At 35.2% G+C, this 24178-nt stretch overlaps 2 protein-coding genes across 2 annotated transcripts in view; one reads left to right on the forward strand and one right to left on the reverse strand.

Moving 5' to 3' along the window:
- The window catches only part of LOC128092807 (probable G-protein coupled receptor CG31760), a 315033-nt gene that overhangs the window by 168108 nt on the left and 122747 nt on the right, over nucleotides 1-24178 (forward strand). The gene's annotated exons all lie outside the window — the stretch shown is intronic.
- LOC120430623 (uncharacterized) lies at nucleotides 3366-8217 on the reverse strand. Its single transcript, XM_039595717.2, has 3 exons — nucleotides 7991-8217; nucleotides 4393-4485; nucleotides 3366-4128 (listed from the first exon to the last, which is right to left on the reverse strand). The coding sequence occupies exons 1-3, from the start codon at nucleotides 8069-8071 to the stop codon at nucleotides 4045-4047; spliced, it is 258 nt and encodes an 85-aa protein (XP_039451651.1). The 5' UTR covers nucleotides 8072-8217; the 3' UTR covers nucleotides 3366-4044.

Genomic DNA, 24178 nt, shown 5'->3' on the forward strand with positions numbered 1-24178 from the left:
GAAATTTGACGGGCTTTCCGAATAAATACACTGAAAGAAAAAAACACTCCACTTTTATGAGCTTTTTGATTTTTAAGTTTAAAAGTCATATTTGAAGGTGAGCCCACGATTTTTTTCGTTCAACATTTTTGTGAAAATAGCCTTAGATGTTACAAAAAGACTCTAAACATCTAAATTTTCAAAAACCGAACACGAGACTCAATTCTCCAGTCAATTTTACATAAAAGTCTCTATATTGACCATTGTCCTAAGTCCAATCCTTGTGAAGATACAGCGGTTTTAAAAATAAAAACGTTGAAAAATTTGTTGATGGTTTTTGGCAATTTCTATATGACAGACTTGATTTTTCAGTCTCGAAAATATTTTTACCGGAAAGCTCGTCCAATTTCCCATAAGATTGTCTTTGACCACTTTTCAAAATAACTCGTTTTTTGATGATTTAAGCTAATTTACTATCCATGTTACTATACTACACTGAAAATATATTCTGTCTTCAGTTATGGGCAAAGTAATTAGCTTTTATCTGTAAGCCCATACATCCAATTGAAATGTGGTCAAAGACAAACGCGTTCGGTTTTTAAAAATTTTGATGTTTATAGCACTTTTGAAAAATACAGTTTCAGTAAATGATTTTTGTATTTTTTTAGGTGACTCCATCCTGCAGTTTTCGTGAGTCTTTTTTAACATCTTTGGCTATTTTCACAAAAATTTTGAACGATAAATAATCGTGGGCTCCCCTTCAAATGTGACTTTTTTAAACTTAAAAATCATAAAATCTCATAAAAGTGGAGTGTATTTTTTTCGGAAAGCCCGTCAAATTTCCTACAAGTTTGTCTTTGACCACTTTTTGATACGATGCAACGGCTTCGAGATACAGCCATATTTAAATTACGAAATACAAAAATATTTAAAACACTTACGCTCTTCTCAATTGTCTTTAACGAGTGAAACTGGCTCCATATACACAAAAATGGCTTATATAAGCGTAGGATAACATGACAACAAAGTTTCGTTGAAATCGGAGAGGGTCGAGAAAAAAGTACCTAAAAAATTCCTGTTTTGGGCTGGAATTGCTCATCCAATTTTTCTAGAATCCTTATCTTGAGAACGACAATTTTGATTGATTTTGTGTATTCGGCAAAGCGTTAGGTAAAGGATAGGAAAATTCGTAAAAAAAATTACCGTTATTTGGGGCAAATCGGGACACATCGGGCGAATTGGGAGAGCTGTTGCTTTGTTACTGCACAATATTTGAATATTTTTTATTTGTTCGGATAGAACAGAGACAAGTTAATAAAACATAGTGCATCAATTTCCTAATTTCAAGCTTCTAAGTGCTCGAAAACTTGCTGTCCCGATTCGCCCCAAATAACTATAAAAAATTGTTTTGTTTGTTTCACTTGGAGCAAAAAAATCGAATAACACAAAAACGCGTTTTCATAATATTTTTTTTTTTATATAATTTAAAAATCAAAAAGAGAAAAAAATCAATTTACCAGTGCAGCCAAATTATTGAAAAAAGCTAATTTTGGCAAGAATGCTATTTATTGTGAAAAAAAAATGGAAAAAAAAACTTGTAATCATTTTGATAAAAGTAGATTTTTTATTATTTTTTGATTATACATTTTATGTGTTCTAGAAACAAAATTCGAAAAAATCTCTAAATTTATAGTCATTTTCAGTTAAACAAAATCAATATAAGATGTCCAAACTTTTGAAAAAAATGCAATTTTAATCAATTTTTTTATAAACAAAACTCTGCCGCTCAAATCTAGTCCGTCCCATTTGTAATTTCGTCAATTTTGAGTAAATGTTTGTTAGTTTATTCCAGAAAACAGAAGAAAATTTCACTTTTTCGTAAAAACCTAACACGTAGCCTTATGGGCGGGACAAATTTGTCTTGCGTTTTTCTAGGCTTGCTGTTTTTACATGTGGACGGATTAGATTAGAGCGGTAGACTAGTTTATGAGAAATTTATTAAAAAATCTAACTTGTAATAAATGTTACCTCATATTTATTTGCATTTAATAAAAAAAAGCATATAAACTTAGTAAGTTATATTATACAATTTATTAGAAATATCCAACCAACCAAATAAATAGAACAAAATAAAATATTGGTGCAAAAAAATGCAAAAAAACATTGAAAATTGAATTCCAAAGTGACGCAAGGATCTGCCGCTTCTGATGTTGAAAATAATATCATAAGTTGCCATAGGGCCTAAAAATTTGAATTTTGCCTCATATTACTCATTTGAGTTGTTTTGAACAAACAAAAACCGAGTCAATTATTTGATCTTTTAAACAAAGTTGAATAAAAAAAAAACAAAAGTACTACACTTCAAGCTCTTTGTCATCGACAGACCGACACCATAACATATTTCCGGTTTTTGTGTGAGGGGGAGGGCAACATATCCATTTCACCACTGCATAACAATCGATTTGTCCCTTTGTTAAGCTTTTGGAATGTCGCTAGTGGGTATCAAATATATCGAATTTTTATTTCTAGACGATTTAAATATTCATCCATGAGTGATTGATATTATTTCAAATTGAATGGATTTAGTATCTTTAGGAAAATGATTTATTTAATAGTGTGAATATGATAAATATCAGTTGTAACTATTTTTACATTTTTTTTACACATAACGAAGTTGGTGGCACCAACTCACATGAATACGTTTAAGTTTTAATATGATTCAAAGGAGCATTTAAAATCAAAGAATGACTTGTCTTATCCACTCGTGTAAACGGAAGTAGGTTACCACAGCATGAAGTGGTGGCCAGTGACCAGCCACAGATAACGAACCGGAAAACGCTCGACGGAAACAACGGAAGGGACTGAAGCTAAAAAAAAAGTATTTCACTCAACCATCCAGTGTACTTCGGTGCGTGTCTGAGTACAGAGAAAAAAAAAAGTTGGAAATAAAAATGGCCTGCTGTGAAAGCTCCACCACGCACCACGTGGCCGGGGCTGGGCTAAGGTGAGAAAGGGGACGGAAGTGGCTAAACGTCTGGTTGTTATGTTCATTACTTTTACCGCACACACACTCATAAGTTTACCCTCCTGAAACACGAAAGCCCGCCGGTTCGCGAAGGGTTGCCAGGTGAGGAGGAGTGGGGGAATGTTTTTCTTGTACTGTTTCAATGGTCACTTAGGCAAAGCACGCGATGGAGGGCTTCCACAGAAGACGTAACGACTTTAAACATTTGCACAAGAAAGCTATCTAAAATGTCAATTTGAATCAAATTTTAATTTTGAGACAACGTGATTGAGGGACGGTCTTTCCGTTCCGTGGAATCTACAATGAAGCTTATCGCAATTGAAGAAACATTTTTCGTTTAACATGCCATTCGTGCTGAAAATGAAGGAAAGGACTATTAAATATTTAATGACTTTATAAATTTTCTCCAAGCACCGTTTCAACAAGTTTTCCTGCCCCATTGATTTCAAACAAATGACTTTCGCTACAAACTGCACGCTACAGGTACTACGACTTGGCGAAGCCATCAATAAAACGTGTTAAATCCGTCGGAAATGACGCCACACAATTTGCTGCTGGAAATAATGGCAGGCTCCATTTCTGTATGCACACAATGTGCAAACACTTGCTCGATACCGCGCCGAGCCTGTATTATTCCACAAAAGCTAAATGGCACGTATTATAACGGCATTCAAAAGCTTCACCGTAGTCCAAACATTAGCCCATGAAACAATGGCGTCGCGAACACAATACAATACAGTGTAGCATAATGTGGGGGTGACTTGTTGAAGCTGCTCCAGGGAAAAGCTTCTGTCAGGCTGCAGCCCCAAGGAACGCAAATTAAGGTGGGTTCAATTTGAAACGTGAGCTTTTTGCTAAGGATAAAGAGCGTTTGAAAGTTGATTTTTTTGGATCGATCTTTACTATCAAAAATACATAATTTTCTTTATTTGTTCATCGTCCAAAGTGGAATCGTCCATCATTCTACAAACTAAGTGCTATCTTGATATCACATCCAGGTCGGTTCCTAGAAAATCTTCGCTGAGCTCTCGTGCAGCTTTTCACCCAATGAAGCACTCGGTAATGTAACGATCCTGGCACGTCCCAAACCGTCTCCTGCAGTCGTCACAGTTTCTTATCGCCGTCTGTGGAAGGATAATGTTGAAGAGAGAGCGAAAAGAAAAATATATTTATATTTCTCCATGTGAAATCCCATGTGATGAAAGCAATCAACCGTTCGCTTTGATTTGGTTCACACGTTTGGTGACATGGTTTGGTAGGAACCCGTTTTTCACCCCCGGTGGGTGGGGGCTGAGGGGGTGGGGATTATTATCCTCTTTGATAACCAGCAGCACCACCACACTCACAAACACACACACTCCATCAAATGTAATCATCATAATACTCACCGCACCGTCGCAGGAAACGTATTTTTTCGAGCCCAGGGCGCCATATCCGCAGTTCCTTGCTCCCAGGGACCGGCATGTGGAGCAGGTTTTTGCCTATTGGGGGGAGGGAGAGTTTATATTTGATGAGATTTCAGGTTTTTTTTTTCTTTTTCAAGTGTGATTGAGATGTGTGATGTTGAGGGATTGAATTGATATCAAATGGGTTTTTAACTGATATATTTGTCAAGTACTGTCAACATGGGTAACATTGGGTCTGAGGAGTGGGAATATGTTAACAATAAAAGAAAAGACTAATTTTGATTATCACAAATTGCTCAACAAACGATTTCAGTTATAATACTGAAAAAAAGTTTTCTTATAATTTATTGTTTCATGGACTTTTTTATCAGCATAAGTGTCCCTTCTTGGTATGTGTTCCAATTTTATCGTAAATTTGTTAACAATAGTTTTTAAATACAATATGATTTCATTCAATTCAGTTCGGTTTTATTGGTGAATAATAATATTATTTTTTTTTTCTTTTTATGTACCTAACAGAGTATTTGTGTTTAGTTCAGCTGTGTGTTGCGTCATAATTCGTTTTAGATCATTTGTTACTATTGAATAATGCATAAACAAGAGTAAGAAAAAGTTTTCAAAAAACTTACACAATGTAATAAGATTTAAAATAATCAAAATGTAATAAATTTATTTTTTTCTATAGATAAAATTTAAAAAAATTGTATGGGTCATTTTCTGCCAACTCACAGGAAATCGGAAAAAGTTGCCTCGACTCCTCATTGATTTGCGTGAAACTTTGTCCTAAAGGGTAACTTTTGTCCCTAATCACGAATCCGAGCTCTATTTTTCCATTTTTTTCATTTTTGAACATTCGAAAAAAGACGTGATTTTCAATAATTGAAATGGTGATGGTTTGGAAATTTGGTGTCAAAAAAACTTTTATGTAAAATTGGACGATCGATTTGATGGCATACTCAAAATTTCGAAAAAAAAAACAATTTTTTCATCGAAAATTAAGAAAAAATAGTCTAAAATTCTGCCATTTTTTATTACTCAACTGTAAAAAAAACTGGAACATGTAATTTTATATTTCATTTACTTTTCGAATCTGCAATAACCCAAAAGGGTTATTTTTTCATTTCGAATGACATCTTTAATTTTAAAATTTCGTCATTTTTGTATATTCACAAGGTTATTTTTAGAGTGAAACAATGTTCTACAAATTGTAGAGCAGACAATTACAAAAAAAATAAATTGAAATTACAAGCCATGCTTTCAACATTTCAATGAAAAAAGTGTTTTAGAGCGCATTTTTCACCAGTCTAGTTTTGTTAGTTAAAAAAATATAAGAACCGACGGGGGAGCGGCCGTGGCTGACTGGTTACGGTGTTCGCTCTGTGAGCGAATGGTTCTGGGTTCGATTCCCATCCGCTAGCAACGAGAAAGTTAAGAACACAGAAATTTGAAATGATAAATATCAAAAAGTCGCTATAAGCTGGGTAGGTAAAAATGCTATCCACTAGGCCATGACGACTTGGTGAGCTTGGACTGGAATTAGGAATACTGTTACAGAGAGCGAGTTGTGGCGCTATAACCACGGCAAGAGAGTAGGGTAGAGTAGTCATCAATGAGACACGGGGAACAATGATAAAATGGCTCTCACAAGTCGTAGTTTCAACCAATCAGGCTCATATTTGGGGGAAAGGTGTGTCTACTGGATACACGTCTGCCATATTAGTGGCTTTGGTTATGGACGCTCCTTTAAAAAGTTATTCATAAATGTTTGATTCTGGGGTGTAAAAGTAAATTATGGACAAAAAATACTTTTTCGCTCGTAGGCTGCCATTTACACCAAAACTAATATTTCTTCAAATTTCTTTCGACGTTCCATAGGGATTGAGTTGGGCTACAATGTCCTTTCATTAGATTTGGCCAAAATTTTGAATATACCCAGAATCCAGGGCTGTCTCATTGTTCCCCACTCATTTCAGCCCATGGGTAACAATGAGACACATTGATTTTTCTTCGATAAACTTTTCAAAATCGATGGAAATCTTTCAAAACATGAATTAAAAGTGATTTTTGGCATATTTATAGAGTTTAAACTTCATTTAACCAAAAATACAAAGTTATTTGGTATTAATATATGGATTTTACAAAATTTAAATACTTTTTAGTGTAACTTTTGTTAATAAAAGTTTCATGTTGACAAAATTGCCCTGAAATGTTCAAGGCAAGTCACCTGCAATGGAACAATACAAAAACATGATGTTTTACTAGAAAAATGTTGATTTTCGTAGAGTGTCTCATTGTTCCCCAGCTGTCTCATTGTTCCTGCCAAGTGCGTCTACAATGAGACAGTTGAATAACTCTGGCTGTAGATGTCGGATCGATCTCATATTTTGGTCAATATTAGAACACATTAAAAGAAAGAAAATGCAACAAAAAGCGCATTAAAACACGCTGATAAAAAAATTAGAAAAATCGTTGAAAGTTGAAAACCAAAAGTGTCTCATTGATGACTACCCTACCCTACAGGGCGTTCGTGGAATTACTATGTCCCATCCCAGAGGGTCCCGGAGTACCAAACCTTCTTAGCAGGGTGCTCTCAACGTATGGTGGTGTGTCCGCACGCTTCTTCCTCCCCTGTAGATTCAGAATTGGAGCCTAACATTTCAAAAGGGCACAAAACTTTTGTAAAAAATAGTGTATCCCTTTCACTCAAATGACAGTTAGCATAAGGTGTGAGAGGGATACACTCTTGTTTACAAAAGTTTTGTGCCCTAATGAAATGGAAACACTCCGTGCTCAAACTCAACCCACTTCAACGAATCATGTCTCTGCGATAAACTTTACGCAGTAGGCCTGGCCGCTTTAACGCTTGTGATGTTTCAATGCATTCTAATGCAATGGCGCAGAAGAGTTCTAGGCGTCATCTAACCTAAGGCACTCTCCAGGATCCTTCGAAAGATTGGCTGCGCTAGGGTTTGATTAGATTAGATTAGATTAGATTAGATTAGATTAGATTAAAAAAAATCTAAGCACCGAAGAATTTTTTTTGCCCAAAATATTTTGAAACGATTCCAAAAATTATAAATTTGATTATCAACGCAAAAAAGTTAATTTTACAGTTATTTGAGCTTCTAACTTCTTTGGAATTTTATTTTTTTTGCAAAGCAAAATGCCCCCTGGTTTTTCGGAACTTTGAAAATCTGTGCAACGGCCTTACAACAATTTCACATAATTTCAAAACATTGATAAATTGGATGCCTCGTTCATTACTTTATCAAATAAATGTGGACGAAAGAAATGCTGAAGAATGTTAAACTTTTCATTTTGGCATGATAAGTTTTAAAATTATATTATAAAAATTATCATTGAATCGCCACTACTGCCCATTGCATTTATGATCTGAACTCTCACTTCTTTTTATAAATAAAATAATGATACTAATTATTTTCTTTTTTTTTCTTCCAGGTTAGTTCATGACTGATAAAAACTCAACTTTACAGCATTAAGGATGATTGTGTAGTAAGTAGATCTATGTCTTAACTGATTTGATTGAATATTATTAATTTCAACACTTTATTTTACTTACATAAACATACACCAACGCATCGGCACAGCTCGCCGACACCAACAGCAGTGCCAAAAGAACAAAAACGGTTTGTTGCTTCATTTCGTCCACAAATAAGAAAGGACTCCTCCTAAGGGACTATTAATTGAGAACCAAAAAAAAATGGTACAAAACTGATCTCCTGGCTGCCCCCTGATACACTTCTTCTTTTTCCTTCTTGCGCCCTGCTCGAGAAATTAATTGACACTGACAGCAGGTTGGGATGGATTTGAGGCTTTTATTTAGTGCGCCCCATCAGCTCCATCAATGACACTCACTGCGCTCATACGAAGAATAGGACAAGAGAGCAATGAGCCCAAGAGTGAGCAAGTTCAGTTCAGTTGTTGTTGTAGGTGGACTTGACTACCAGGTGGGACGGTGCTGAAAAGAGTGAGTTTTGTTTGAATAAATATTTGTTTGGGTTTAAAGTACTGATAAAGAAATTTTGTTTTAAGAGGAAGTTGATATGGAACTTGTGAAATTGTGATAATCATTAGTACTTTGTCGTGATATCTTGTTTCGTGTGCAAAAATATTACTTAAACAAGAATAAATTATTTTGTTTGAATCAAAATTCTTAAAAATATATTAATTGTTCTGATTTTTTCTCAAACAACTATTCTTAGAACTCAACAATTCACAAAAAAAGAACTGAGAACAAGATTAATTTGATTTGAAAAAAATAGATATGCTTGAATTTAAAAAAAAACAATTTAAAGAACTAATGATATAAAGAATGCAAAAACTCACAAAAACAGAATCAACAATAAATTATTTTGAAAGAATGGAAGAACTTACACAATTTTTTCAACAATTGTAATCAAGGAATTAATAATTCTAAATTTAGAAAAAGTTTTTTTGCAAAAATAATTAGGCCGTTATTTTTCAAAGTTTTTGTCGCCCCCCCCCTCAAAATTGGTCTGAAAAATCAGGGGGCAAAAAAAATATTTTTCCAAAAAACTTCAAAATGCAATCTAAAATGCATTTTTCTGCATTGATAATCATATTTAGCATGTTTGGGCTTGTTTAAAAATGTTTTGAATTTTTATGAAATTCCAATGCACAGCACCGCAAAAAAAAAATTTCGCAAAAAATATTTTTTTTGTCAATACTTAGATATTTTGGAAACTAATGATGGCAAAACAACTGGACAGGTGTATAATGCATTTTTTGCAATTCCGTCGTGAAACTACTTACTTTTCCTGTCATTCTTGAACGACGAAATAGCCTACTTTTCTGTACCAAAAATAACAGAATCGAATAGCAACACTTTTCAAAATAAATGCTGAAAAGTTCTACTTTTCAGCACTGAAATGGGTGCTGAAAAGTTGAACTTTTCAGCACTTGTTTCGAAAAGTAACACTTTTCAAAAAAAATTTGATTTAAACGATTTATTGACAAAATACATGAAAATTTGACTTAAAATTTCACTCAATGGGTGTTTTTCGGAATTGCAAAAAATGTTGTATGGAACTCGTTGCAAAACTTGATTTTTTCAGCACTCTTCGTATTTATCCAACTCGGTGAACCTCGTTGGATAAATGTACGACTCGTGCTGAAAAAATTCTCTTTTTGCAACTTGTTGCATAAACTACTATTAAAACACTTTTTTCATTAAAATGTTGAAACCATGGCTCGTAATTTCAATTTTTATACTTTTTTTATTTTTTTGCCCCCCCCCCCTCGACTTTGGTCAGAGTCGAGGGACATAAACTTCAAAAAATATTTGCATCGGCCTTAATACAAAACAATAATTTATTTATTCAGCTCAGTATTTTTTCCAAAACTTTCAATGGCACTGCTTACATATGCTGCTTGAAATAATGAACATACTATCGAAAGTAAACTTGACACAAAAATAAATTATTATCACAGAAAGAAGAATAAATCGTGTTGAAAACATCGTAATCGCCTTGCCATATATTTGATTTATCTCTTTGGCTCACATCTTTAAGGGGTTACATACATGCAGAAAATAAAAAAAATCATTATGCAGAAAATTTATTAAATCCGCTCAAAAGATGATTTTCAATAACTCCTGAAAGTTTCATGAAGATATTCCATGATTAAACAGAGTAAGAGACCATTTAAGCTTAAAATTTTGCCAGGCGCAAAGCGAACTGTCAAATTCTGTAAGCGTTTTTCTCTGAACACCGAGTTGATTTACGGGTGCCACGATATCTCGAAATGGGATGGACCAAATTGGCTGAAATTTTGGGTGAAGACTCGCAAGACATATCCCGTGTGCACGACGGAGCCCAATTTTGAAATTTTGTATTTTTTAAAAATACAAAAATCAAAATCTGGCGCTTTTTTATATGAAAAACTTAAAATTATTTTTATCTTTTTTTCAAATGAACTTTTTGAAAATCGGCCTTCGTCATGCACATGGGACCGGTTTAACGAGTCTTCACCAAAATTTTGAGCCGATTTGGTCAAAACAGTGTTGAAATATCGTGGCACCCGTTTTTTTTTTAAATGCTAGCTTCAAATAGCTATGTTTAAGTGTGTGCACAAAACAACCTCTGAATTTTTTTCCGATTCACATGTATGTAACCCCTTAAGTACTGTTCGTGCTTTAAAGAAACAAAAAATTAAAAAAAAAAATTAGGGATGAGCAGTCATCAATGAGACATGGCGAAAAATTATGGAATTTGCGAGGAATTTTGAGGAAGAAAACCAGGCTTTAAATTTTTAAATGCGGCTTTGGTGGCTCTTCTTTTACTTCTGAGCTATGCAAATTGACGAATGACTCTAAGAAAAAAATTAATCATGTGCTCATTTTGAAAAGCTAAAACAGCAACCAAGGAAGTTGTTATCTACTAATTCCAACATTGTCAATCTTGCGGACCCAATCCTGTAAAAATAGTCAAACTTTGTTGTAAATTATTTGGTCGACAGTAGTTTAGGGAATGAATAACAAATTTGAATTTATCAAGGTACTATGATGTCTGTAACAAAAATCTTGGTGCAAAAGCTCTGGTTGATGTGCACCATTAACAAGTTGCTCCTTGTACATATTTTTGTGAAATTCTTTAATAGAGACTCATTTCAATGAAATAGAATGAGACTCCACCCTGATAAGAAAGAGTGTTCTAGATTTTGATGGCTGGCCTTATCGGGTTGTAAATATTGCTCATTCGCATTCTTCTTAATTTGGACATCGTCATTTATGCCTTTAATGGCATTTAGGGTAAAATGAGCAACACTCAAAGATTTTTTAAATGTCACATTTTTTGTTATTAGAACCCCCATTTTTTTATACAAATTTCTGCAATGCAATTTGTCCATTTTACCCCTGCAGACATCATCTAAATCATCAAATTTCAGCAGAGTGTTTAGTTTCATTTTGACGTCAAGCAGCAAACTTGTGAAAAAGTTTCTTAGATTATTACTCGTTTTTGTGTCTACTTGAAAATGTCGTTTTTTATAAAATTTGAGGTAAAAGTTACAACTTTTTTCGAATAAGTTTCAAATATTCTCTAAAATGTCTGAAACACAAACAAAACAGTGTAAAACCTTATGAAAGCGAGAGTGATGCCAACGAGCTTGAAAGTAATTAAGTTTTATTCGCCTCAATCCCACATCGTTATCGCCGCTCACCGGGTCGCAGACAGTTGCGGCACTTCATCGTCTGTGGATCCCCGACCCGGCTCGGTGTTCGTTCACACGTGAGTCATCTTGGGAGATAAATTTGCACGGTGAAAAATGTTCAAATCAGTTCTGACTAAAAATCTCATTAAAAGTAAAAAAATAAGTAAAGTGAATTTCGTGAAAAATTACGACTTAATAAGATGGGTAATTATTTTTAACTGTGTAAATGCAGACTTGTCACTGGAGACTAGGGTGCCCAGAATATGGGACTTTTTCTCAAAACGTCGCTCCACAAGCTGAATATTGTTCCTTTAGCTATTTTAGGACTCTGGGTCAAAAATGAGCAAAATCGGGTATCATTTACCCGTTGATACTCGGAGGTGAAGTTTGTATGGAAAAAATCGAAAAAATGTATGGAAAACCCTAGTTTCCACGGTTTGGTCTGCGCGGTGCGCTACTTCCTTCCAAATATTCCCAAAAGTGAGATTCTTATTGAAAATTTAATGCTCTACAACTTTGTAGAACATACCAAAGCTGTAAAATTTTACCCTGAAAAGTTATTAGCGATTTAAAAAAGTCATTTTTGTATGAAATTTTGTTTTTTCGCCAACTTTAGGCTCGGGTATCAATGGGTTAATCTCATCCATTTTCGCTCAAAATTTACACAGATACTTAAAATAACCCAATAAACATTTTTCCGCTTGTGGAGCAGGGGGTCATTTTTTCTGGGCACCCTACTGGATACCCAGTTCTTTGCAACATTTTGTACATCTCACTACAGGAGCTTCAGAAGTGTGTGTCCACGCGATGATAAAGAAGTTGTTTATTCGCTGTGAGAGACAACGACCACTGAAAGTAGCAGGACCACGTTGTTCTTCTCTCCATTAGTGTAATGATCTCTTAGCTCATTTAATGCATATTTGTTTGCATAATGTTTTTCATTTTATATCAATCAATCAGTGTTGAATCCTAACCTTAGATTATCCAAAGTTTTGGTTATCGGATGGTTGAAATCGAATTATAAATTTTGGTGAGTCTTGACTGTAAAAATCAAATTTAAACCAATCAAAATTTTCAAATCTGACATTACTTTTACTACCATCTAATATTCAATTGCGCCAAAAGAGCACAACACCATCACCATGCGACAGCGCGCAGCAGTTACTTGTTTTGGAGAAATTGGCTCCATCAACGCCTACGTAAATACCCGGGGAGTCCCCGGGCTGGGACATGGACCGGTGGCGATGTTGTCTTTGCAAAAGTTCCTTGCGAGAAACGCAACACGCAGTAGATTCTGCCATGGCCTCTGTTCGGGGATTTTGTCTATTGGATGGGGATTTTTCTACAGTTTCTGTCAAATGAGATACTCGCTCTTGAAAAAGGAAACGGACATGTTTGGTTTTCAAATGAACGCACTGCAGTTGAGTAAATGTTATGTTCGTAACGGAATTAACGTCATAATTCACTGTGTAACAAATTTGACGAGTATTACCTTGCATCTGCTTTGCATAAAATTGTTTGTTTTAAAACTGATAAAAACAATTTTACATTGCAGTATTTCAATTCAATTTAGTTTTTATTTTTGAATAAACAGATTACAATAAGTTCAATTTGTGTACAAAACAGAGTTTTGGAGTTCCTTTCAGCTGTGTGTTACACTAATCCATGTTGGAGAAATTATTGTTTTGACTATGGGCTTAACAAAAAGTAAGAAAAATTTAAAAAAAAACTTACTAGAATTACTAAGGAAAAGGGATAGGGGAGAAAAGCTTACAACTAGATCACAGTTAACATTTATCGAGTATAGATGTACTTGATCATTAATTCGCCTAGCGCCATGAATTGTTCCGCCTTGTTACGGCAGGCCTTGAACCGCGTCAGCATCTCTCCCGCGAGAGTAAAGAACTCTGGCAGGGTGAACAGATCTTCGCCAGTTATTTCTTGCTGCGCCGAATCGCCGCTACCGGCAACGACGCTGGCAAAAGAACGTCCCCAGCCAGGTGGAGACGCTGAATTGATCGACGGAACCGTACGCTGCCCAGCTGCCGGAACGGTTGTGCTCGTACTACGGTGAGTAGAACGGGACGCTGCTGGTTTCTTCTTCCTCTTTTCCTGATCCTCGATGTATGCTTTCCGTGCGCTGCATCCACGGTAATTGCTGGTATGATTACCTTCGCAGTTGGCGCACTTGATGCGCGGCTTAGTTTGGGCTGCGTCGTCCCCCAAATCCGCCTTCCGTGGCAGTGAACACACCTCAGAAAGGTGTGTGCCACCGCATTTCACGCAACGTGGCGGGAGGTTGCAGTGTCGCGAGCCGTGGCCGTACTTCTGGCAACGGTGACATTGCGCTGCGTCAGTCGGGTGTTTCGAGTAGAACCGCCAGTTTACCCAAAACCCATCCAACGTTTTAATCCGCCGCAGGTCCTGTATCTTGACGGTGCCGCGGTTGAAGTACAACAAGTACAGTGTGTGCGTACCTGTCTCTGTAGTCTTGCGCGAGAGCACCTTTATCTCCCGCGGACGTACTTTCGCATTTTCGAGGTGTTCCACCAGCTGCGAAATAGGCCGATCCATATACCCGCCAAGGACAATTTTTACGGGGACGTCCTCAGCGTGGCTAAAGGTGTAGTGCCTAATGCCATTTGCTTTGAGCGTCGCAATCACATCGCCAAAACTTTTTTTGCAGAGTGTGATGACTTGCACTGCGGTCTTGCCTAGCTTAAGCGAGTATTGTTGGCCCTCGAGGAGCTCGTCAATATCGTCTGCGAGATGGCCCAGACAATAGATAGGCGGCGGCCTCCGTTCTTGCGAACGTGTTTTGTTCTTCTCCTTCGTGTTTAACTCAGGAGTGTTGCTGTTGTCGTCGTCGTCACTGCTTGTTTCGCCGTCTTCTTCCTCTTCCCCGCTGAGGGGCTCGTACGGGTTACTAATAGAAATTCCACCCGTTGATTTATTGCCGTCGGGTTTCGGCACATTCACCTGGCTGGAACCGGCGGCGACTCTCCCACGTGTTCTCACGGGGCTACGTGGAGAGAATCCACGTGGGGAGATCCCACGTGGCCGGTATTCCGGGTGCAGGAGGTTTTTGTCGATGACACTGTCGCTCGTTTTCGTGATGGCGGCGGAATTGGCAATGGTTTGTTTACCACCTTTTTGCACTCGGCCGGCAGAAGAACTTCGCGGATTTTTCGAGACCGCACTCGAGCTGCCACGGCCCCGGCCGGACTTCGGCATCTCGGGGAGGCAGATTCGCGGATAATCACGTAACTCGCGACGTTAGAATCGGAAAACTTGAAGAGCGTCGAACACCGTGTTGTTGCTGGCTCTAGCGTTGCCAGGGTTGTGATACATTGCAGTAAAAAAGTAAATTATTCCAAATTCTAAACAGCTCATGATTGCATAAGTGACTCATATGTACATTCATCACTTTTGACAGTAAAGAAAATGGGAATCTTTGTTACTTCTAGAAATTTATTGGGTATGCCAAACCTTGCAGTTTTGTTGAAAATATCAAAATTTTATCTCACAATCTTCACCTTATACACCTAATTTAATCGAAAGCATCAGAGCAATTGTCCATACAAAAACCCGATTTAATCCTACCTGGGGTGAGATAGAGCCTTTCTTACTAAAGAATATAACAATGGTAGAACTTTTTTCAATTCATAACATCGACTTTGTTAATTTATAACGTCAGCTCAAAAGAAAGTCTTATGATGAAAGCAATGATATGATTGATTTTCAAAAGAAATAAAAAACGCAATTTTCACCGAATGAATATTTTCAATCGTACAATATGTTTGTAAGTTTGTAATCAAACAAGCGTTTATGACAAACGCGATCATAGCAAGCTTCCCATGCGCCAGTGACAACGGTTTTGGTTTTTTAGCTTCGGTACGAGCCCTTTTGTGTTTTGGAATTGTCCGTCTCTTTCAAAGGTACACGCCGCGCGGCATTTCAGAATGTGCCGCAGACACTGTTGCCAGCGATTTTTTGAACTTTTGGTGCAATAAAAAACATACCCGGCAACAATGCCATGCAATTCGAAGAAGAAGATCAACAAAAACAAAACGCGTAGTATGGGATTTGACAGCGCGGTATGCCGCGTGTCTTTTACGGGAATACGCGCAATATTTTGATTCATCGTTCCAGCGCACCAAGCCAAGCAAAACCGAGGTACAAGTGAACCGCGTGTGCCGGACGGTGCTGGGAAGCTAGCCATTCAGCTTCTACGAAAGTGACAGAGTCAGAGATAGCTATTTTTAACAACCGCATAACTACACACTCAATCGCGAGAACCTTAGGTAGAAAGCCATTTGCGTCGCCAGCATTGAAAACTTTGAAAACGATATAAACGATGAAGCCAAGCAAAACCGAGGTACAAGTGAACCGCGTGTGCCGGACGGTGCTGGGAAGCTAGCCATTCAGCTTCTACGAAAGTGACAGAGTCAGAGATAGCTATTTTTAACATCCGCATAACTACACACTCAATCGCGAGAACCTTAGGTAGAAAGCCATTTGCGTCGCCAGCATTGAAAACTTTGAAAACGATATAAACGATGAAAAGCTTAGAAAGCTCCAATTGGAATCCAATGAACCCTGTTAAATAAACTTACGAAAATGAAGTCTACATATAAGCGATTTTAGGAGCGCACGGGAAACAAATTGATTGTAGCCAGATGAATGTCCTATCTTACAAAAGTTTTTGCATAAACATTGGACAGTTATGCAAAAACGGACAGGGCAAAAGAAACCGAAAAGCTACGATATCTTACACGTTGTAGGAAACATCGGTAGACAAGCTACTACAAAACGAGTATAAGTCGAGCCACAAAATAGATGCGCCAGCATTCTCGCGCCAGTGTTTGAAGCTCAACTTGACAACTTGTCGACTTGGCGACGAAGCGTCGAAAATCGATGCAGTGTGATTTTTTGACGATTTTTCCGATTAAAATTCATGCTGAATTGACATAATTACGAAGATGGAAATGACGTCCAGCCTTAAAGTAAAACCTATACCTTTCTTTAGTAAGAAAGGCAAAAATTAAATCGTTCTAAAAATTGATCGGGATTGCCGATCGATGTCGAATTTGTTTCAGATGCTCACATATGGTCTGTACTATGAATGTAGGAAGAAATTTCGAATAAAATCAGAAATGAAAAATTTTGGCGAAGGTCACCAGGTGGGCTTTTACCTTTTTTTAGGGATTTTTTTTCTTATGGTAGGTTAATCAAACGGCTTTAACTCCAGAACCATATTATGCATCTGGATGAAAATTTGGGAGGTTGTAGGGCTCAAAAAATGCAATTTTTGAGATAAATAAAAGATATGAAAATGAAAAAATTTGACCATATTTTCATTTGAAAACTGTGTATTTTGTTGAAAAGTCTGGCCGCATCCGAAAACAGATGGATATTTCGAAATTTGCGCGGCAACTCGCCCAGGTTCAGCACACTAGCTTTCTTCTGCATTCAGAAGAATCGAAATCGGATATATGGGAGCTGAGAACGATGCAACACAAAATTTTGCAAAATTTTAACACATACGAACATCACTCGACCTCCACGGAATTTATTTTCTCAAAATTCGAGGATTGGAGATAGACGAGTTCTGTCAAGGTGAATCGATAGAGCGTCGAAAATCGATGCAGTGTGATTTTTTTTTCCGATTAAAATTCATGCTGAATCGACATAATTACGAAGATGGAAATGACGTCCAGCCTTAAAGTAAAACCTATACCTTTCTTTAGTAAGAAAGGCAAAAAGCGTGAACAATCGCTTACCCAAATGCAAACTGCCAACAATCTTATTGAATTTTTTTTTTCGAGATATTTGTGTTTTTGATTTTCATTTTCTTACTTACCTTAGGGGATTGCATACATGTAAATCGGCAAAAATGACAAGGGTTGGTATGAGCAAATATTCAAACTTTTTTTTAAATCAGTTTTCAGTGCTACTTCATCATATCGGCTTAAAATGTTGGTGAAGCCTCGTTAAACCAGTCCCATGACATGACCGGTTTATTTTCAAAAAGATAAAAATATTTTTATATTTTTATAAAAACAAATTGACAGTTTGATGGAATACTCATCATCAAAAGAAAATTATGACCTGTCGAATTTTGTACATGGGCAATGTGTGTAAACAAAGTGAAATAAATATGTTATAGTGGTGCTGACAAGGAAATTCACAAAAAATCATCAGTTGATTGATTTTCTTGGAGAAATTCGAGAGAAATTTTCTTTTGTGTGATTTGTCTCCTCTCACTCTCGCTGGTGAAGAAAGTTCGCAAGCGAAAATGATTTTTTTCTTTGCGATTATTCCATCCCTGTGAAAAGTTTGATTTTCAGATATTCTCTTCCAAAAACACCTAAGCTGAAAAAACAGCACTATTTTTCATAAAATCCAATTCTCACTCCATTTTGCGATTTGGATCACTGTTTTAGACACAGTTTTAGACGAGTGAACTGGAAATGAACTCGAGGGCATCCCGAGCATTTTTTGTTATTGGATTGTTATTGTAATAACAGAATAATAACATTTTAAGTTATTCTTCGAACAAATTGTTGTTATTTATATTTTTTGTTTGTTATTTTATTGTGGATTTAGCTGGTAGCTGAATTTTCTGGCATCTTCTCACGGTCATTGGAAACGGTCGTGGATAGACCTAGGGGTTCCCAATTGTATTGAAAAAGTTCAATTTATTGAAAAATTATGGATTAAAACTTTGATTTTAATCACTTCTCCGACATCAGGAATAATTGTTAATAATTGCTCGCAATTTATTTATTCAGTCTGAAAATTTTTAGAAATTTTTATTTTTTGAAAAGTTTCATTTTTAATCACCTGATCACCCCTAATTCTGGCTCGATGCCACCATCATGCGACCGCGTGCTCCGGTTTGTCAACAAAGCTGCAGCTGGATGGTGAAACGAAGTGAGGGGGAGGGGGGGGGAGGGGGAGAGGTTTTGACATTTTTATGCCCGCCGCCTATTTCGTCGGTCATTGAGCCGACGGTAGTTTCCAACGACCAAGTCCAGCTAGGAACTGATCGTACAATAACAACTAATCCGACCATCCCAATAACAGTTTAAGATATTCTTCCATAACAACAAATGTTATTCCTAAGTTGTTTTGGCTTTAAATCAATAACAGAACGATAACAATACAATTTCGTTATGATAACATAAACTGTTATTAAACTTGAAAATTCGGCTACTATGCCAAATCAAGTATTCCGAGAAAAACGCGCTTCAAAGCAATTTCCCTTAAGAATGGTATATAAGCCGTTTGATTTTTCGCATCGGCAGCCAAGTCTAAACACTTTTTCAGAAAATTTAAGTTCCAGAAGATGCGTTGGAACATCCTCTACCACCTGGTGCTAATATCTCGTTTTTGCCAAAAGTGGATATTGGCCGTTTTTTCAATGGTGGGCAGTTGATTTTCCAAGAAGATTCCATAACATTCTGTTATTTTAACAGTGTTTGTTATTGAAATGCTATGGATTTTGTTATTAGCGACTGCCCGGGATAATTCTCTCGGCCATTTCGAACTGTATTCTCTGAGACCGTAAACGGTACCATCATTCTACCCAATTTTGGTGTAAGCATCTCAAAGTTAAAGTTTTAAAAAAGTGATAAAGAGTAAAACAAAAATCAGGTAACGTAAATTGTCAAGATAATTTGGCTGTGATCAATATAAAAAGACATTATCAACAACTATAATCCTCATCTACCCAAGCGTACTACATTGCCAATCCTAAACAGCTACAAATTACGAGCTTTATTGATGATCAGGCAAATCTAAAAGCTCCTGCAAACATCTATCAGCTCCCTGCTCTACATATAAGCACTGTCATCTCGTGTATCACGACGTCCGTCCACGTGTCACAACCAAACCACCTCCACTACGTACTGTTGGGTGATTTTCTGCTGACACACGACGTTTTTCTTCATTCTCTTGTTTGTGTTTGTGTCCCTTCTCACACACATGTACGAGATATGTTGTTCGTTGCGGACCGTTTCGTCTTCTGCATACTGTTTGTATTTGGAAAGGGAGAAAAAAGATTATCCGTGAGAAGCTTGCTGCTGTTGAGTGCTGAACCACTCTTCATCAGACAGATAACAGGGGACACCGGCAGCAGCATAAGTCGAGTCGTTTCTCGAGTTTGCTCCAGGTATTGATTAGGTTGCAGATGGAGAACCAAACCAGTCATCCATTTCGAGACTGCTGTTAAAACCACGACGGACAGCTGAGAGCCGTGTAGTACGGTGATGTACGATTGGGGGGGTTCTGCTCTATCAACCAAATCTTATACCGGAATACATACAAGTATGAACGTCCGTTTTGGATCAAGAGCCGTAAAATCTTTCATCACACAACCCATGAACAAGGCGGTCGATGGCCCCGAGACTCCAGATGAATTGATTACACAGCGTAACAAAATTTTTTTTTTGTGATTAGCAGGACAATTCAAAAAACTCCCCGAGGGATCGGCTTCCTGAACACAATGCAACCTGGCCCATGTCTTAATTGTTACCCTAGCTCGAGATATTCAATGCAGAAGTTTTGCATATGAATCACCCCCTGTCGAAAAAATATTTTTTATATTGTTTTCACTGTAACTTAAGTTCTATTAGGTCTTTTTAGATGCTTCTGGTGTCATTAGACGGTAAATTGTTAGAAAAACCCAAAATATGGTCCCATTGGTCGGTTCCCGTAACCGGTTCCGGTGGAAATCCGGATTATTGGCCAAAATTGTGCGAAATCTTCTAAATTTTGAAATTTGTTGCTCTTTATGCGAAAAAAAAACATACTATTGCTTCAAACAATCAATACAAACTCAAAAAATGGTTTGTCCAAGCATATCCGAAGGTGTTTTATCGAAAATGTGGCCATTGAGAACCGGTTCTGGCCAATCCGGATCCGGAAACTAGAAAACATTTAAGCAGTTTTTTTTTTCAAAATTCCTATGTGCCAGACAATTTAGAAAAACAAATGTGGTGTTGAAGCATTTTTTGCTACTCTATACTTTCAGAATCCCAAAATATGGCCAAGGGGCCAATGGGAACCTGTTCTGACTGTCCCGGATCCGGGAAACAGTGGTCACATGACATTTTCATTGAATTTATTAAAAAGTTGTTTTAGTTACCAGAATTTCAAAATTCCTTGAAAAAAAATCTGAATTTATTTATAGCCAGAATCAGAAATGTGGCCATCGGGAATCTGTTCTAAATGTTCCGGATCATGAAACCAGTGGACACTTGACAATTTTATTTAAAATTAAAAAAAAAATAAGTTTAATTTTTTTTAAATTAATCTAAATTTTATCAAAATTAGATTCAGACATGTAGCCAAATGGCCAACCGGACCCTGTTTATATATTCCGGATCAGGGAACCAGTGGACAAAATTCAAGATTCCTGGAAAACAAATCAGATCAGAAATTTGGCCGAGTGGCCAACCGGAACCTGTTTTAAATGTTGTTAAAATATTGTCAAATATTTAGCTAAGAAATTTTCAGGATTCCTTAAAATGAATCTGAATTTATTTAAAATCAGATTTATTAATGTGGCAAATAGGAACCTGTTCTGAATTATCCGGATAAGGAAACCAGATGACACTTGACATTTTAATTAAATTTATTTAAAAAAATTACTGGATTTATAAGATTCCTGTTCTATTTTAAATTTATTTAAAATTTCTTTGACATTATAATTAAATTTGTTTTAAAACATAGTTACTGGATTTATAAGATTCCTGTAAAAAATATGAATTTATTTAAAATCAGAATCAGAAATGTGGCCAAATGGCCAATAAGAAACTGTTCTAAATAAACCGGATCAAGAAACCAGTGGACACTAGACATTTTAATTAGATTTATTTAAAAAAAACATAGTCACCGGATTTATAAAATTTCTGGCAAAATTCTGAATTAATTAAAAATTGTTTTGACAATTTAATTTCATTTATTTTAAAAACATAGTAACTGGATTTATCAGATTCTTCGAAAAATCAGGGAACCTGTGGACAAAATTCAAGATTCCTGGAAAACAAATCAGATCAGAAATTTGGCCGAGTGGCCTACCGGAACCTGTTTTAAATAAAATAATGTCAAATATTTTAATTAAGAAATTTTCAAGATTCCTTAAAATCAATCTGAATTTATATAAAATCAGATTTATAAATGTGGCCAATGGGAACCTGTTCTAATAAATCCGGATTAGGGAACAAGTGGACACTTGACGTTTTAATTAAATTTATTCAAAAAAAAAGAGATATCGAATTTATAAGATTCCTGTTTAAAAAAATCAGAGTTTATTTAAATTTATTTTTACATTTTCATTTAATTTATTTTAAAGACATAATAACTGGATTTATAAGATTCCTGTAAAAATCTAAATTTATTTGAAATCATTTTGAAATTTTAATTAAATTTATTATAAAAATAATGACACAACTTAAAAAAAGATTCCTGTAGAAAATATGAATTTATTTAATATCAGATTACGAAATGTTGCCAAATGGCTAATGGGAACATGTTCTTAATAATCCGGATCAGGAAACCAGTGGACACTTGACATTTTAATTAAATTTATTTAAAAAAAACATAGTCACCGGATTTATAAAATTCCTGGCAAAACTCTGAATTAATTAAAAATTATTTTGACAGCTTAATTTTATTTATTTTAAAAACATAGTAACTGGATTTATCAGATTCTTCGAAAAATCAGAATTTATTTAAAATCATTTTGAAATTTTAATTAAATTTATTTCTAAACATAGATACTGGACTAAAAACATTCCTGGAAAAAAAAAGAATTTATTTAAAATCAGAATCTGACGTGTGGCCAAATGGCCAAATGAACCTGTTCTAAATAATCCGGATCAGGAAACCACTGGACACTTGACATTTTAATTAAATTTATTTAAAAAAGTTACTGGAATAATAAGATTCCTGTTAAAAAAAAAGATTTTGTTTAAAATTATTTTGAAATTTTAATTAAATTTATTTAAAAAAATAGTAGCTGGACTTTACAGATTCCTGGAAAAAAATCTAAATTTATTTAAAATCAGAACCAGAAATGTGGCCAAATGGCCAATTGGAACCTGTTCTAAATATTCCGGATCATAAAACCAGTTGACACTTGACATTTTAAATAAATTTATTTTTTAAAACATTACTGTATTTATAAGATTCCTGTTAAAAAATAAGAATTTATTTAAAATTATTTTGACATTTTAGTTAAATTTATCTAAAAACATAGTAACTGGATTTATAAGAGTTTACTTTACTTAAAATTATTTTGACAAATTAATCAAATTTATTTAAAAAAAACATAGTTACTAGATTTATAAGATTCTTCGAAAAATCTGAATTTATTTAAAATCATTTTGAAATTTTAATTACATTTATTTTTAAAAATAGTTACAGGACTTAACAGATTCCTGAAAAAAATCTGAATTTATTAAAATCAGAATCAGAATTAAATTAAATTTATTTAAAATCAGAATCAGAAATGGGTCAAATGGCCAATTGGAACCTGTTCTAAATAATCTGGATCATGAAACCAGTTGACACTTGACATTTTTATGAAATTTATTTACAAAAAATACTGGATTTATAAGATTCCTGTTAAAAATACAGAATTTATTTAAAATTATTTTGACATTTTTGTTAAATTTATCTAAAAACATAGTAACTGGATTTATAAGAGTCCCTGAAAAATTTCTGACTTTATTTTAACAAATTAATCAAATTTATTTTAAAAAAATGGTTACTGGATTTATAAGATTTTTTCCAAAAAATCCTTTTTTATTTTAAATTATTTTGAAATTTTAATTAAATTTATTTCTAAAAATAGTTACTGGACTTAACAGATTCCTAGAAAAAATCAGAATTTATTTAAAATCAGAATCTGATGTGTGGCCAGATGGCCAATTGGAACCTGTTCTAAATAATCCGGATCATGAAACCAGTTGACACTTGACACTTTAATTAAATTTATTTACAAAAAATACTGGATTTATAAGATTCCTGTTAAAAAACAGAATTTATTTAAAATTATTTTGACATTTTAGTTAAGTTTATTTAAAAACATAGTTACTTGATTTATAAGAGTCTCTGAAAAATTCTGACTTTACTTAACATTATTTTGACAAATTATTCAAATTCATTTAAAAAACAAAGGTACTGGATTTATAAGATTCTTCGAAAAATCTGATTTTTTTTTAAATCATTTTGAAATTTTATTTAAATTTATTTTTAAAAGTAGTTGCTGGACTTAACAGTATCCTAAAAAAAATCTGTTTATATTTAAAATCAGAATCAGAAATGGGTCAAATGGCTAATGGGAACCTGTTCTAAATAATCCGGATCAGGAAACTAGTGGACACTTGACATTTTAATTTTATTTATTTATTTCCCCGAGGGTCCCGGATTACCAAAACTTCTTAGCATGGTGGCTTCCAACGATAAATTGCCTAAACAAACAGGAACGTGAGCGGGGGATCCCCACGTTTCTTCCTCCCCTGTAGATTCAGAACTGTATTGCTGTTTGAACATTCGTGTTCAAACT

This window comes from Culex pipiens, chromosome 2, assembly GCF_016801865.2.
Source record: "Culex pipiens pallens isolate TS chromosome 2, TS_CPP_V2, whole genome shotgun sequence".
In the NCBI taxonomy this organism is placed as follows: Eukaryota; Metazoa; Arthropoda; class Insecta; order Diptera; family Culicidae; genus Culex; species Culex pipiens.